This window comes from Rhinopithecus roxellana, chromosome 20, assembly GCF_007565055.1.
Source record: "Rhinopithecus roxellana isolate Shanxi Qingling chromosome 20, ASM756505v1, whole genome shotgun sequence".
In the NCBI taxonomy this organism is placed as follows: Eukaryota; Metazoa; Chordata; class Mammalia; order Primates; family Cercopithecidae; genus Rhinopithecus; species Rhinopithecus roxellana.
Window position 1 is genome coordinate 68,076,976 of NC_044568.1, and position 14,042 is coordinate 68,091,017.

The 14,042-nt window shown below is 42.5% G+C and overlaps 1 protein-coding gene across 2 annotated transcripts in view; it reads right to left on the reverse strand.

Moving 5' to 3' along the window:
• Nucleotides 1–14,042, reverse strand: part of WWP2 (WW domain containing E3 ubiquitin protein ligase 2) — a 181,387-nt gene that overhangs the window by 51,415 nt on the left and 115,930 nt on the right. For both annotated transcript variants that reach the window (XM_030924577.1, XM_030924578.1), the window contains exon 8: nucleotides 1,981–2,191. In XM_030924577.1, coding sequence (XP_030780437.1) covers nucleotides 1,981–2,191 — 211 coding nt within the window. The remainder of the gene's footprint in view (nucleotides 1–1,980; nucleotides 2,192–14,042) is intronic.

Below are 14,042 nucleotides of genomic sequence, written 5' to 3' on the forward strand. Positions count from 1 at the left end.
TTGGGTTTTTGAAAGTGGCTTAAGCCAGCCTGGGCAACATGGCGAAACCTTGTCTCTACAAAAAATAATAATAATAATAATAACAAAAATTATCCGGGCGTGGTGGTGCAGGCCTATAGTCCCAGCTACTTGGGAGGCTGAGGTGAGAGAATCGCTTGAGCTCAGGAGGTCAAGGCTGCAGTAAGCCAAGATTGTACTATTGCACTCCAGCCTGGGCAACAGAGTGAGACTGTGTCTCAAACAACAACAGCAACAACAACAAAGAAAGTGGCTTAAGAATAATAGAATAAGGAGATGGGATAAGGGAGGGGAAAAAAAGAATAATACAACACCTTGTAGTTAAGTAAGAGGCCTTACACTCTTCCTTTTTCCTTCATGAATTACAAGGGTTCACAGGACACACACTGCCAAGTCATTGTCAGCCAGATCACCAGCAACTAGAGTGATACAGATGTGGGTTTCCTCCGCACCAAACTGATAACCAGGAGGGGCAGTGGGAGCTGGCCCCAACCATGATCAGAGCTGCTGAGAAAGGGCTTCACCTCCTGGTTCAGAAGCATTCCCTTCCTTTAGGGCCCCTTCACAACCACTTGAAAAATATCACTTACCAGGTGTAACACCCACCAGTCAGTGAGGGGTTCATGCTCACCATCTTATTTGAGTCCCTTAACTTCCTGGGGAGATATGTATGATGATTATCTCCAACTTACCAAGAGGCTAAGTAATTTGGCCAAGGTCATATGGTGGGGGGATTTCAAACCCAGAGCTATTTGATTCCCAGGTCCATGCTTGTAATCTCCACTCACGATATAACCAAACTCGAACTTCCCTTTGGCTTACAGGGGCTGTCTTCTTATCATCCAAGGTCTTTGCTGTCAGATTTATTTAATTTTTATTTTTGAGACAGGGGTCTCGCTCCGTAGTCCAGGCTGGGGTACAGTGGCGTGATCATAGCTCACTGCTGCCTCTATCTCCTGGCTCAAGCAATCCTCCCATCTTGGCCTCCCCAGTAGCTATGCCTACAAGCACAGGTCACTGTGCCCACATTTGTGTGGGGGGGTGCAGGGGGGGGCAGGATATCACTATATTGCCCAGGCTGGTCTCAAACTCCCAGCCTCAAGTGATCCTCCGACCCCAGCCTCCCAAAGCATTGGAATTGATTGGCACACGAGCCACCACGCCATCTGATTGAACTAAAGGATGGCAAGAGGGCCGGGTGTGGTGGCTCATGCCTGTAATCCCAGCACTTTGGGAGGCCAAGGCAGGTAGATGACATGAGGTCAGGAGTTCCAGACCAGCCTGGCCAACATGGCGAAACCCTATTTCCACTAAAAATACAAAACAATTAGCCAGCGTGGTCGTGTACGCCTGTAGCCCTAGCTACTCAGGAGGCTGAGGCAGGAAAATCACTTGAACCCAGGAGGCAGAGGCTGCAGTGAGCCGAGATCATGCCATTGCACTCCAGCCTAGGTGACAGATTAAGACTCCATCTCAAAAAAAAAAAAAAAAAAAAAAAAAAAAAAAAAGGATGGCAAGAAAACTTGTAGCTTATGTTAACTTAAGTCCTGGTTATGAGAATAACATACAGCAATATTCACAACCTAAAGCCCAACTCCTGCATGGGCTGATAAAATTCAAGAGAGAAAAGCTGTTTTCTAGGCAGTATCTAGGTGAACACCCTCCAATGATTCAGGAAAGCAAAATGAGCTCCTTGTTCCATAAAAGCCACACTCTTTGAGTCAAGCTGTTCATTTCAAGTCACGGTACAAGGTAGCATTGATTCTGCCCCAGGCAACTGAGATTCTTTTTAAGATTTATGTAGAACAAGCAGTTCTTCCACACCTCCCTTGCTTCAACGCACAGCAGCCTCCCCAGAGGCTACTGGCCACTAGGTAATAAATAACTACGTTGTTTCTGCCCCCGTAAAGGAGCCTCAGTCTTTGGGGAGGAGAGATCTTTATGGGACAGAAGGCTACTCACCCGGCGGGCAGAGCGTCGGGGGCCTGGGCAGCCGCTGGGAGCTGCTGTGTACCCGAAGTGCTGGGTTCCTCTCCTTCAGCCGGTGTGGCTGGGGCAGGGAGAGAAGTCGTGTTGGGATTCGGGGTCACACTCAAGGGTGCAGCAGGTGGGGACGTCACACCAACAACGGAAGGCTCTTCGGGATCTGTGGCTGTTGTGGGTTCATCATTCACTGAAGATGCACAAATCATACTTTAAAGATCAACTAAGAATGAGAATTTTATTTATACTTGCTAGGTTTTTCACTTAATAGGCTAACATGGTATCTATAATGTTATCCTACATGTATTGGGCAAGAGCAAAAAGTTTTACAAAACATGACTTTGGAAAGTACAGTAAAGTCATTAATGCCTGTCCAAAGGAAATCAGGATGACTCTGAAATAAATATATTAACATTATCTTTTTTACATAACTTTATCAAGTTTTTCTAACATACTATGATTATATTTACATTTATTCCAACAAAAGAGTAGCAGGAAAGATGAACATCACAGGAATGTGTTGGGGCTGGGCGCGGTGGCTCACGCCTATAATCCCAGCACTTTGGGAGGCTGAGGGGGGTGGATCACTTGAGGTCAGGAGTTCGAGACCCACCCGGAGAACATGGCAAAACCCCGTCTCCGCTAAAATCCAAAAATTAGCTGGGCATGGTGGCGCATGCCTATAATCCCAGCTACTTGGGAGGCTGAGGCAGGAGAATTGCTTGAACCTGGGAGGCAGAGGTTGCAGTGAGCCAAGACTATGCCACTGCACTCCAGCCTGGCAAAAAAAAATTTGCCTGACAGCAAAACTCTGTCTCAAAAAAAAAAAAAAAAAAAAAAAAAAGTGTTGGGGCTAAATGCAGCAAGGCCAAGTTTATAGGGTCACATCCTTTTCTTTAAATTTGTCATTTGCTTGCTAGACAAGACTAGCACCTTCTTTCAAAAAGCTCATACACACTGAAGAGGCAGAAAACTTCCAATAATGTGCTCATTCTTTTAAAGGCTCACGCTCAAAGTAGGAAGCAAGAATGGCTCACAGCTAAGGGTCTTCTCTCTGAGATAACAGACAATGAGACAGAAGTGAAACACACTAGTCTCCAAGTCTCCCTATTTCACCATCTCTTCACTTCTTTGATGATCACTTATGTTCACAAGGACCCCAAGGTGCATTGCAATATCCTCTAACTCAAAAAAGGATCAAATAAGGTTTCAAAGAACTGTGGTTCTTTGGAAGTGATAAGCTATATGCAGAGAATTTTCCATATATGTGATTGCGTATGTGTACATGTAGACTAGAATTTCATAGGTAAACGCCTTAGTCATCACTCTGCCTTATCTTCCTAATGCAGAAATTCTTTTTGTTGTATCCCTAACAAGTGGCTATCCAGATTCTTCTTGAACATTTTTCACAGAGAGCTCACTACAGAATCATCCCATTGTTGAACAGATGTACTTTCCAGAAAGTTGGTGGGGGGTTGTTTTGTTTTGAGACAGAGTCTCGCTCTGTCACCCAAGGTGAAGTGGAATGGCGCCATCTTGGCTCACTGCAACCTCTGCCTCTAGGGTTCAAGCAATTCTCATTCCTCAGTCTCCCAAGTAGCTAGGATTACAGGTGTGCGCCACCACACCCGGCTAATTTTTGTATTTTTAGTAGAGACAGGGTTTCACCATGTTGGCCAGGCTGGTCTCAAACTCCTCACCTCAAGTGATATGCTCACTTCAGCCTCCCACAGTGCTGGGATTACAGGCATGAGCCAGAGGACCCGGCCCAGAAAGTTTTTTGGTTTTTTTTTCCTCTTCATATGAGGCTGATTGTATTACCTGGTCTGAGTCTCCCCATCTCTATCTCCAAAGCAATTCAAAGTATCTAAGCCAGACACGTAGATACTTTGCCTCTAATTCCAGCACTTTGGGAGCCTGAAGCAGGAGGATTGCTTGACCCAGTAGTTCCAGACCAGCCTGGGCAACCTAGTGAGGACTCATCTCTACAAATAATTTAAAAGAGTAGTTGGGCACGGTGGTGCCCACCCGTGGTCCCAGCTACTCAGGAGGCTGAGGGAGAATCACTGGAGCTGAGGAGGTGGAGGCTGAAGTGAACCATGATTGCACCACTGCACCCCAGCCTAGGTGACAGGGTGAGACCCATCAATCAATCAACCAATGAATGGCCATTGTTTCATGTTAGTATTCTCATTTCTAGTAAAGAGGGCTACCATTTCTTCAGTGTTTCTAGGCAGCCCCCCTTTCCCGATCATCTGGCTGCCCTCTTCTACATATCGTCTACTGCCTCTTCTAGATAATCATATCAGGAACTGAACATAATAAATCAGATACCATGAGGCCAGCAGAGTCAGATTACCAACTTAAATACCAGGTAACATTTCCAGAACACCAGAATGTGCAGGCAAGGTGCAAAGCCCTTTGGATTATCTCATTTAGGCCTCACACGCAACCCCACAAGTTAGTTACAATTGATATCCCCACTTAACACTTAAGGAAACTAAGGCTCAAAGAGGTTACAACACCTCTCAAGGTCATATAGCACCTAATTCACACCATGCTGTCTGCCTCCAGAGCCTAAACCACTTGTCACTACGCTCTACTTCTCCCTCTCTGCACATCCTCTAATTCAACCAAAGATTATAATAACTCTTAGCGACCACATGATCCTCTTGGCACACATGGGACTGGTGATCAGCTGAAAGTCAAATTTCTTCATACGATGTGATGGACGCCAAGCTAGATCTTAACAAATGGGTAGGAGGCTGATGCTAGAAATTGCCTACGATTTATTCACTTGTTTTCTCTGAAGTATATAAAATATTGCCTTTCACACAGGCTAAATTAGTTGTTTAATAAATGACTAAAAAAATCTTGTGCAATTAATGTTTCCCTAACAGAAATGCAAGGCTTGATATTTATATTCCTATTCTATCTCAGGCAAGCCAGTAAAACACAACAGATGGCAATTCACTTTATGCACATCTACACATTTTACTCAATTTTTAAAAAATACCATGACTTTTTTCAGAGCTAGAGGAATTTATTCTAAAATTTATTAGGAAAACTAAATACACAAGAATAGCCATGAACATTCTAAAGAAGAAGAGTGGTATGTGTGTAGGGGGAGTTTGTAGAAGAGTGGGGTGGGTGGTGTGTGTGTGTGTGTGTGTGTGTGCGCACGCGTGTGTGTTTGTGTGGGTAGGGGGAGTTTCTAAAGTATTAAAACATACTACAAAGCTACAACAATTAAAACAATGTGGTACTGATGCATGAATAGGTGTGTCAATTAATAAGAAAGTCCAGAAATAGGCTTAAATAATTAAATAATTCACAGAAGACTGTAAAATAGTAATATTCTAATTCTACCACACTTTCTTCATTTATTAGCTAATAATACTTCTATAAAGAGAAACCTCCCCTTATCAACTATTTGGCTACCTAGAGGTTCAGTTTGTAAAGAAACGGCAGGAGAAATACTTGCTTCTTTCCCTTTGTTTACCAGTTTTTAGAATGAGTTTATTTTCTTGCATCCTCAAAAAATGAACAATGAGGTTTCATTTTGTTTAAGAATCTTTATGAGGCACTGGATTTAAATATGTTGTAAAATATTTCAATCCATTGTGTGTTTTGTTTTTTTTTGTTGTTGTTGTTGTTGTTGTTGTTGTTTTGTTTTGTTTTAAGACAGGGTCTTGCCGTGTCACTCAGGCTGGAGTGCAGTGGTGCAATTATGGCTCAGTGCAGCCTTGACCTCCTAGGCTCAAGCAATCCCCTTGCCTCAGCCTCTCAAGCAGCTGGAACTACAGGTTCACGCCACCATGCCTGGCTAATTTTTGTTTTAATTTTTTGTAGAGACAGGGTCTCACTATGTTGCCCAGGCTGGTCTCAAACTCCTGAGCTCAAGCAGTCCTCCCACATCAGCCTCCTGAAGTGCTGGGATCACAGGAGTGAGCCACTGTACCCAGTCTAATATTCTTTTTGATCCTAAAATTGTCCCCATCCTTGGCTGGACTTACTGGGGAAAGGGGAGGTGAACGAAGCTCTTCAAGTTAGCTTCAAATACCGTGGGAAAATTCTAAGATAATTACTAAATGAGAAAGTGCAGAACAATGTATACATGTGCTATCATTTGTGAGTTTGTGTGCATACACACGTGTGTGTTTTTTCAAGGAATAGATATACATATACTTGTATATTCCAAGAATCTTTGAAATGAACCACAAGAAACACAACAGCGGGCCTTGGGGTAGGAAACTGAAGGTTAGCAGAACAGGAAAAAGACATTCTTTATACTGTTTAAGCTTTTATTTTTTTTAAAGTTTTTTTTTTTTTTTTTTTTTGAGACGGAGTCTCGCTCTGTCGCCCAGGCTGGAGTACAGTGGCCGGATCTCAGCTCACTGTAAGCTCTGCCTCCCGGGTTTACGCCATTCTCCTGCCTCAGCCTCCCGAGTAGCTGGGACTACAGGCGCCCGCCACCTCGCCCAGCTAGTTTTTTGTATTTTTTAGTAGAGACGGGGTTTCACCGTGTTAGCCAGGATGGTCTCGATCTCCTGACCTCGTGATCCGCCCGTCTCGGCCTCCCAAAGTGCTGGGATTACAGGCTTGAGCCACCGCGCCCGGCCTATTTTTTTTAAAGTTTTAGTAACATATATGTACTATTATTAAAAATAATTATTATGAAATAGTTGACCATGAAAAGAACAAAAGCACAGCCCCCATGGCATGCCAGGGGAGGAGATCCTCCAATGACCACTAATTGGATCTGACTGTTCATGCAGCTGCAAATCTAGTTAGAAGGGTTCCCTCCAGGGCTATACATGTCCACAGGCCTAACCAAGAGCCTGTGACTCACCCTAGCTCACCCACAGTAGCTCTTCTGTTGAGGAATTTGTGCGGGGTCGGGGTGCGGGGAGGGACAGCATCAGAAAGAATGGCTAACCAATGCTGGGCTTAATACCTAGGTGATGGGTTGATCTGTGCAGTAAACAGCATGGTACTCATTTACCAATGTAACAAACCTGCACATCCTGTACATGTACCCCGGAACTTAAAATAAAAGCAGGAAAAAAAAGTTTGTGCTACACCTTGAGTTCAGATTTGGAAACAGAGAAATATGAAGGCTAGATATCCTAGCATAGACAAGCCTTCTGTGCCCATGAGTATTCACGAACACCCCTCTTCTGCTCTCAAAGAGTGAGTGTGTGTGTGTGTGTGTGTGCGCATTCTTAGAACACGAGAGCTTGAAAGAACCTCAGAAGTCAATCCACCCCATCACAGCTCATAGTCAGGAGAAATTAAGCTCTAACAACGCATTACTGGCTCAGCATCATGCTAGTCAACCAGTGACAGGGTACCATACTCAACCCCAATGGGGCTTCAAATAGAAAAGCTGGATTGTCAAAGACAAGGAGTTACAAGTCCATCATGCCTTACAGAATTACTGTACTACTTTTTTTTTTTTTTTTTTTTTTTTGAGACGGAGTCTCACTCTGCCATCCAGGCTGGAGTACAGTGACATGATCTTGGCTCACTACAACCTCCACCTCCCCGGTTCAAGTGCTCCTCCTGCCTCAGCCTCCCAAGTAGCTGGTATTACAAACGTGTGCCACCACGCCTGGCTAATTTTTGTATTTTTAGTAGATATGGGGTTTTACTATGTTGGCCAGGCAGGTCTTGAACTCCTCACCTCAAGTGATCTGCCAGCCTCAGCCTCCCAAAATTCCGGGAGTACAGGCATGAGCCACCACACCCGGTCTGCTGTATTACCTTTTAACTCTATTCAATATAGCCAATGCTCTCTAACTTTTAATCCTAATTATTTGAGGTACACCCGTATCTCCCCAAAAGGACTGCACCCATCTTGAGAGCCAGGGCAGATTTGTTTCCCGCATTTTTCACTACTTCTACTCTCTGTCTCCTGTGTTCTTGCTTCGTCTCTTTGCCCACATCAGCCATCTTCCCTGGACGCCCTCCCCACCCCTGCAGCCCAGGGAGAGCATTCCACACTGTGAAGCCTACAGTACCTGTGGCCTCGGCTCCTCAGCCACACAAGCCCCTGTGACATGTGCTGTTTTGACTTTGCTGAGGTGTGATTTCAACTTTTCCAGAACGAGATCATAGGGCAGAGACCTTCTCTTATATTGCTTCCCATTGTCTGTAGTGCTTAACATTTGCTAAATATTTGTTCAAGAAATACTTGTTCAATAACCCCAATAATCTAGCAAAGGAAAGATATTTGATTGGATAGAAGAGTTTTAAACGGAAAAGAAGAGAAAAAAATACAAAAAAAAAAAAAAATTAAAAACTACTGGGAGGCCGAGCCAGGCGGATCATGAGATCAGGAGTTCGAGACCAGTCTGGCCAACATGGTAAAACCCCATCTCTACTAAAAACACAAAAATTAGCCGGGTGTCGTGGTGGGCACCTGTAATCCCTGCTACTTGGGAGGCTGAGGCAGGAGAATTGCTTGAACCTAGGAGGCGGAGGATCTAGTGAGCTGAGATCACGCCACTGCACTCCAGCCTGGGTGACAGGCAAGACTCTATCTCGGAAAAAATAAATAAATAAATAATTTTTTTTTTTTTTTTTTTTTTTTTTTTTTTTTTTTTTTGAGACGGAGTCTTGCTCTGTCACCCAGGCTGGAGTGCAGTGGCGCGATCTCGGCTCACTGCAAGCTCCGCCTCCTGGGTTTATGCCATTCTCCTGCCTCAGCCTCCCGAGTAGCTGGGACTACAGGCGCCCGCCACCTCACCCAGCTAGTTTTTTGTATTTTTAGTAGAGACGGGGTTTCACCGTGTTAGCCAGGATGGTCTCGATCTCCTGACCTCGTGATTCACCTGCCTCGGCCTCCCAAAGTGCTGGGATTACAGGCTTGAGCCACTGCACCCAGCCTAAAAATTTTAAAAATTAAAAATTAAAAAATAAAAAATAAAAGAAAGATATTTGAAATAAAACCACCTGACATTTGTATAACACTATCATTTATGAAACAGGTTCTTTTGGCCGGGCACAGTGGCTCACGTCTGTAATCCCAGCACTTTGGGAGGCTAAGGCAGGCAGATCACCTGAAGTCAGAAGTTCGAGTCCAGCGTGGCCGACATGGTGAAACCCCGTTTCTACTAAAAATACAAAAATTAAGCTGGGCACAATGGCTCACAACTGTAATCCCAGTACTTTGGGAGGCCAAGGCAGGCGGATCATTTGAGGCCAGGAGTTCGAGACCAGCTTGGTCAACATGGGAAAACCCCATCTCTACAAAAATTAGGTTGGACACAGTTGTTCACCCCTATAATCCCAGCACTTTGGGAGGCAGAGGCACGGGGATCACTTAAGGTCAGGAGTTCAAGACCAGCCTGGCCAACATGGCAAACCCTGTCTCCATTAAAAATACAAAAAATTAGCTGCGTATGGTGGCACATGCCTATAGTCCCCACTACTCGGGAGGCTGAGGCACGAGAATCACTTGAGCCCGGGAATGGGGAGGTTGCAGCGAGCTGAGAGCATGCCATTGTACTCCTGTACTCCAGCCTGGGTGACAGAGCGAGACTCCCTCTAAAAAAAAAACGCACACACAAACAGGTACTTTTTGTTTTATTTTGCACTAATTTGGATATTATTTTCAGAAAATCTGAAAAGACAGTATGCCCTTCAACCAGTTTCCCTTAATAATACCATCTTATAGAATCATGGCATATTTTCCAATGCTAAAATAATAATTAGTATACTACTATTAACTAAAGTCCAGACTTTATTTGGATTTCACCAGCTTTTGCACTAATGTTTTCTTTCTGTTCCAAGATCCAACCCAGGATCCTGCATTGCCTTTAGCAAGTTCACTTTTATTAGCTCACTGATCATCCCAATGCCCTTATGAGGAAGATATTATCATTCCCATTTCACTGCAGACAAAACTGAGGCTCATAGAGGGACCACTCAGAGAGGCGCGTGCAGTCAGCAAATAGCAGAACCAGTACGCAAACCAGAACACCATGAAGTAAAAACAGTGCACGTGGGGAGCGAAGACAGCTTCGATGTTTCCCAAATGGGAGGGAAAGTGGGGTACCAAGGAGGGAAAGTGGGGGTACCAAATGGTACGCAGTAAGATGGCAGTTGCATGGCCTCTGCTTTCTATAACCCTGGGTATTTCACAAGGTTCCCTCTGTGATGTTAGGTTACACATTCTAACTTTATGAATCACATATTCACTCAGGACTGAGACACACTCTAGTCACAGCCAAAAAAAAGATCAGGAATTGGAAATTCTTTTGCTTAATCCTAGAGACACTGCCAGCCCACTGTGTGTTCCAAGATGCTTAGGTGTGTATGGTATATCACAAGCTCATGGTGGACACTCAGGATTTTTCGGCCCTGCACTCAAGCACGTATAAAGCCAGCACCAATAACAACAGAAGCTCTTTCTACTGAAGATCAGCTCATAATGTGTGGGCCACGGTAAAGCAGTTGGTGTCTTTCACCCGTGAAACACAAGCAACTGCATTGCCAAGGCAGCTGATCAGTCAGCTCTTCACGAGAACAACTAAAACCGGACCAAGATTTCGTAATTAGCACAGCAGGGGATGACTGAAGCTCATATAAAGAAAAGCAGTTATATTACATGGGGGAAAAAGGAGCAAAACTTAAAAATGGACAAAGCCATACTGGGTTACCTGATTGATGGGAAGGTAAAATCCTTCCTCGGTTTATATACAGATGAACAGGATTCCTACTTACATCCCACTGTGCTTCAAAGAATTCAAAGTCTGAAATTCGTTTTGAAAATGTATGAACGATCAAAGAACATCATGGGTGGAAAAAAAAAAAGAGGCAAAACTAGCTCTTCCAGACATTAAAGAAAATACGATAACACATCAGTAATAAAAATCATATGGGACTTACTCAAAACAAGAAACAAATTCTCACCGTATGTAAGGATGTGAAAAGTGATCAACACTAAATAAAATCACAGTAAAAAATGACACTATTTACTTAATGTCTCTAGGATAATAGGATCCCAGTATAGAAAATAATTTAGACCCAGTCCTCATTGTATATACATAGATGTCTATATAATATATATTATGTATAAATATATATTTATAGTTATATATTATAGTGATACATATATCACTATAAACTCCAATGGGATATTTATTTTGATAACATAACATCATGAAGAAAGCAAGTGAAAACAGAAGAAAGTATTTATCTCTGCAGATCCAATGTGGCCATAAAGAAAAAAAAAAAGTATCTCATTTTATAGACAAAAACTTTTACATTATTGACGCAAAAAGTTAAATTATACACTTTTTTTTTTTTTTTTTTTTTTTGTAGTAGAGACGGGGGTTTCACCATGTTAACCAGGACGGTCTCGATCTCCTGACCTCATGATCCACCCATCTCGGCCTCCCAAAGTGCTGGGATTACAGACTTGAGCCACTGCGCCCAGCCTATTATACACATTTTTTAACTGCACAGGCTTAATTATTTTTAAAATTCTTAAATCCTTTTCTGCAATACTCACGGAAATAAAATAAAATGCAAAACAGTGATATGGGAAAATTTATAATCATAAATATAACAGATAAAACTTGCAGCTACACGTCATGCCCATCCTAATGGGCATTAAATATAGAATTACCATAGTAATTCCACTCCTAGGTATACAACCAAAAGAACTGAAAGCTTGGGCTCAGATACTTGTACAGCCAGGTTCTCAGTAGCATTATTCCTATAGCCAAAAGGTAGAAATGACCCAAATGTTCATCTACAGATGAATGGAGAAACAAAATATGGTATGTATATGCAATCAAATATTATTCAACCTTAAAAAGGAAGGAAATTCTGATACATGCTACAACATGGATGAATCTTGAAAACACCACGCTAAGTGAAATAAGCCAGACATAAAAGGACACATTAGTCCACTTACATGAGGTATCTAGAACAAGAAAATGCAGAAACAGACAGGAGATTAGGGGTCACCATGGGCTGCGGGAGAGAGGCAGGCAAGTTGGGGGGAAATGTTATTGTTTAATGGATACAGAGAATCCATTGGGATGATGAAAAAGTTCTGGAAATGGACACTGGTGGTGACAGTTACCCAACATTGTGATTGTACTTAATGCCACCGAATTACACACCTAAAAATGGTTTAAATAGTAAATTTCATGTTGTGTGTTTTTTACAATTTTTAAAAATTGTACCTAGAATATATTAAGAGCTTATATAAACCTCTAAAGTAAACTTCTAAATCTTTGAAGGACAAATGATCAAATACTATGAAAAAAGACACAATAAAAAAGAAATAGTCAAGCAACTAGTAAATGAGGAAATGCAACAAGGTTAAACATTTTAACCAATGAGGTAGCACTTAATACTATTAGCAAAAAATTATAAACCAATATTTACAAGGTTGCAGAAAAAATAAACCTCACATACCACTTTATGAACATTTTGGACTACTTTGGATATACGATTGATCCTCTTAGAAAGACAGTCTGCTCATACACACTAGAGCTCATTTTTTAAAATTCACATATTTTGACTTAAGAATTTCACTCAAGAAGAAACAAAGCTGTATGCAGGTATTTACAGCAGAGTTTTGTTTTGCAACAGGGAAATACACAAGAATTAAGGAATGGTTAGATGAATTACGGAATATTAACTGCAAAATAGTGTGAGGTCACTTTTAAAAAGCAAAGAAGAAGAGCACATAGATGCATGAAACCATGTATAAAAATAGGCTGGATGCAATGGCTCACGTCTGCAATCCCAACACTTTCGAAGGCCGAGACAAGAGGATCGATCCAAGCCAGGCGTTTGAGACCGGCCTGGGCAACAAAGTGAGACCCCCATCTCCACAAGAAAATTTTAAAAAAGAAAAACGAAGTGAAAAAAATATTATATATTCATGTTGTCTAATTAAAACTCCATAAAATTATTCATAAAGATAAAAGCTCTGTGCCAGGCACCCTGCCAAGCACTCTGCATGTTTTATATACAGGCATACCTTGTTTTGTTGAGTTGCACTATGTGATTTTTTTACAAACTGAAGGCTTGTGGCAACCTGACATCCAGCAAGTCTATTTCTCAACATCATTTTTCCAACAGCATAAACTCCCTTCATGTTTCTGTGTCACATTTTGGTAATTCTCACAATATGTCAATGTTTCCAACTTAAAATTTTTCGTAGTTGTTATTTATATCTGTCATGGAGATCTGTGACCAGTGATCTTTGATATGTTACTACCTGCCACTGTTTTGCAGTGCCACAAACCGCATCCATATAGAATAGCAAATTTGGGCCGGGCATGGTGGCTCACACCTGTAATCCCAACACTTTGGGAGGCTGAGGCGAGTGGATCACCTGAGGTCAGGAGTTCAAGATCAGCCTGGCCAACATGGTAAAACCCTAGTTCTACTAAAAATACAAAAATTAGGTGGGCACGGTGGCATGTGCCTATAATCCCAGCTACTGGGGGGTGCTGAGGCAGGAGAATCGCTTGAACCCAGGAGGCGGAGGTTGCAGTGAGCCGAGATCACGCCATTGCACTCCAGCCTGGGCGACAGCATGAGACTTTGTCTCAATAAATAAATAAATAAATATATAGCAAATTTAATAATAAATACTGTGTGTGTTCTGACTGCTCCTCCGACTGGCTGTTCTCTCTCTCCTCATACCCTACAATGGCCTCTAGGTGTTCAAGTGAAAGGAAGAGTCACATGTCTCTCACTGTAAACCAAATACTAGAAATTATTACATTTAGTGATAAGAAAGGTGGGTTGAAAGCCAAGACAGGCCAAAGCTGAAACTTCTGTGCCAGTTAGCCAAGTTGTGAATGCAAAGGAGAAGTTCCTGAAGGAAATTAAAGGCGCTACTCTGGTGAACACTTGAGTGATAAGAAAGGAAAACAGCCTTACCAAGAAAAGCTGGTAGGGAGAAAGTTTGAGTAGTCTGAAAAGAAGATCAAACCAGCCTCAACATTCTCTTAAGCCAAAGCCTAATCTGGAGCCAGACCCTAACTTTCTTCAATTCTATGAAG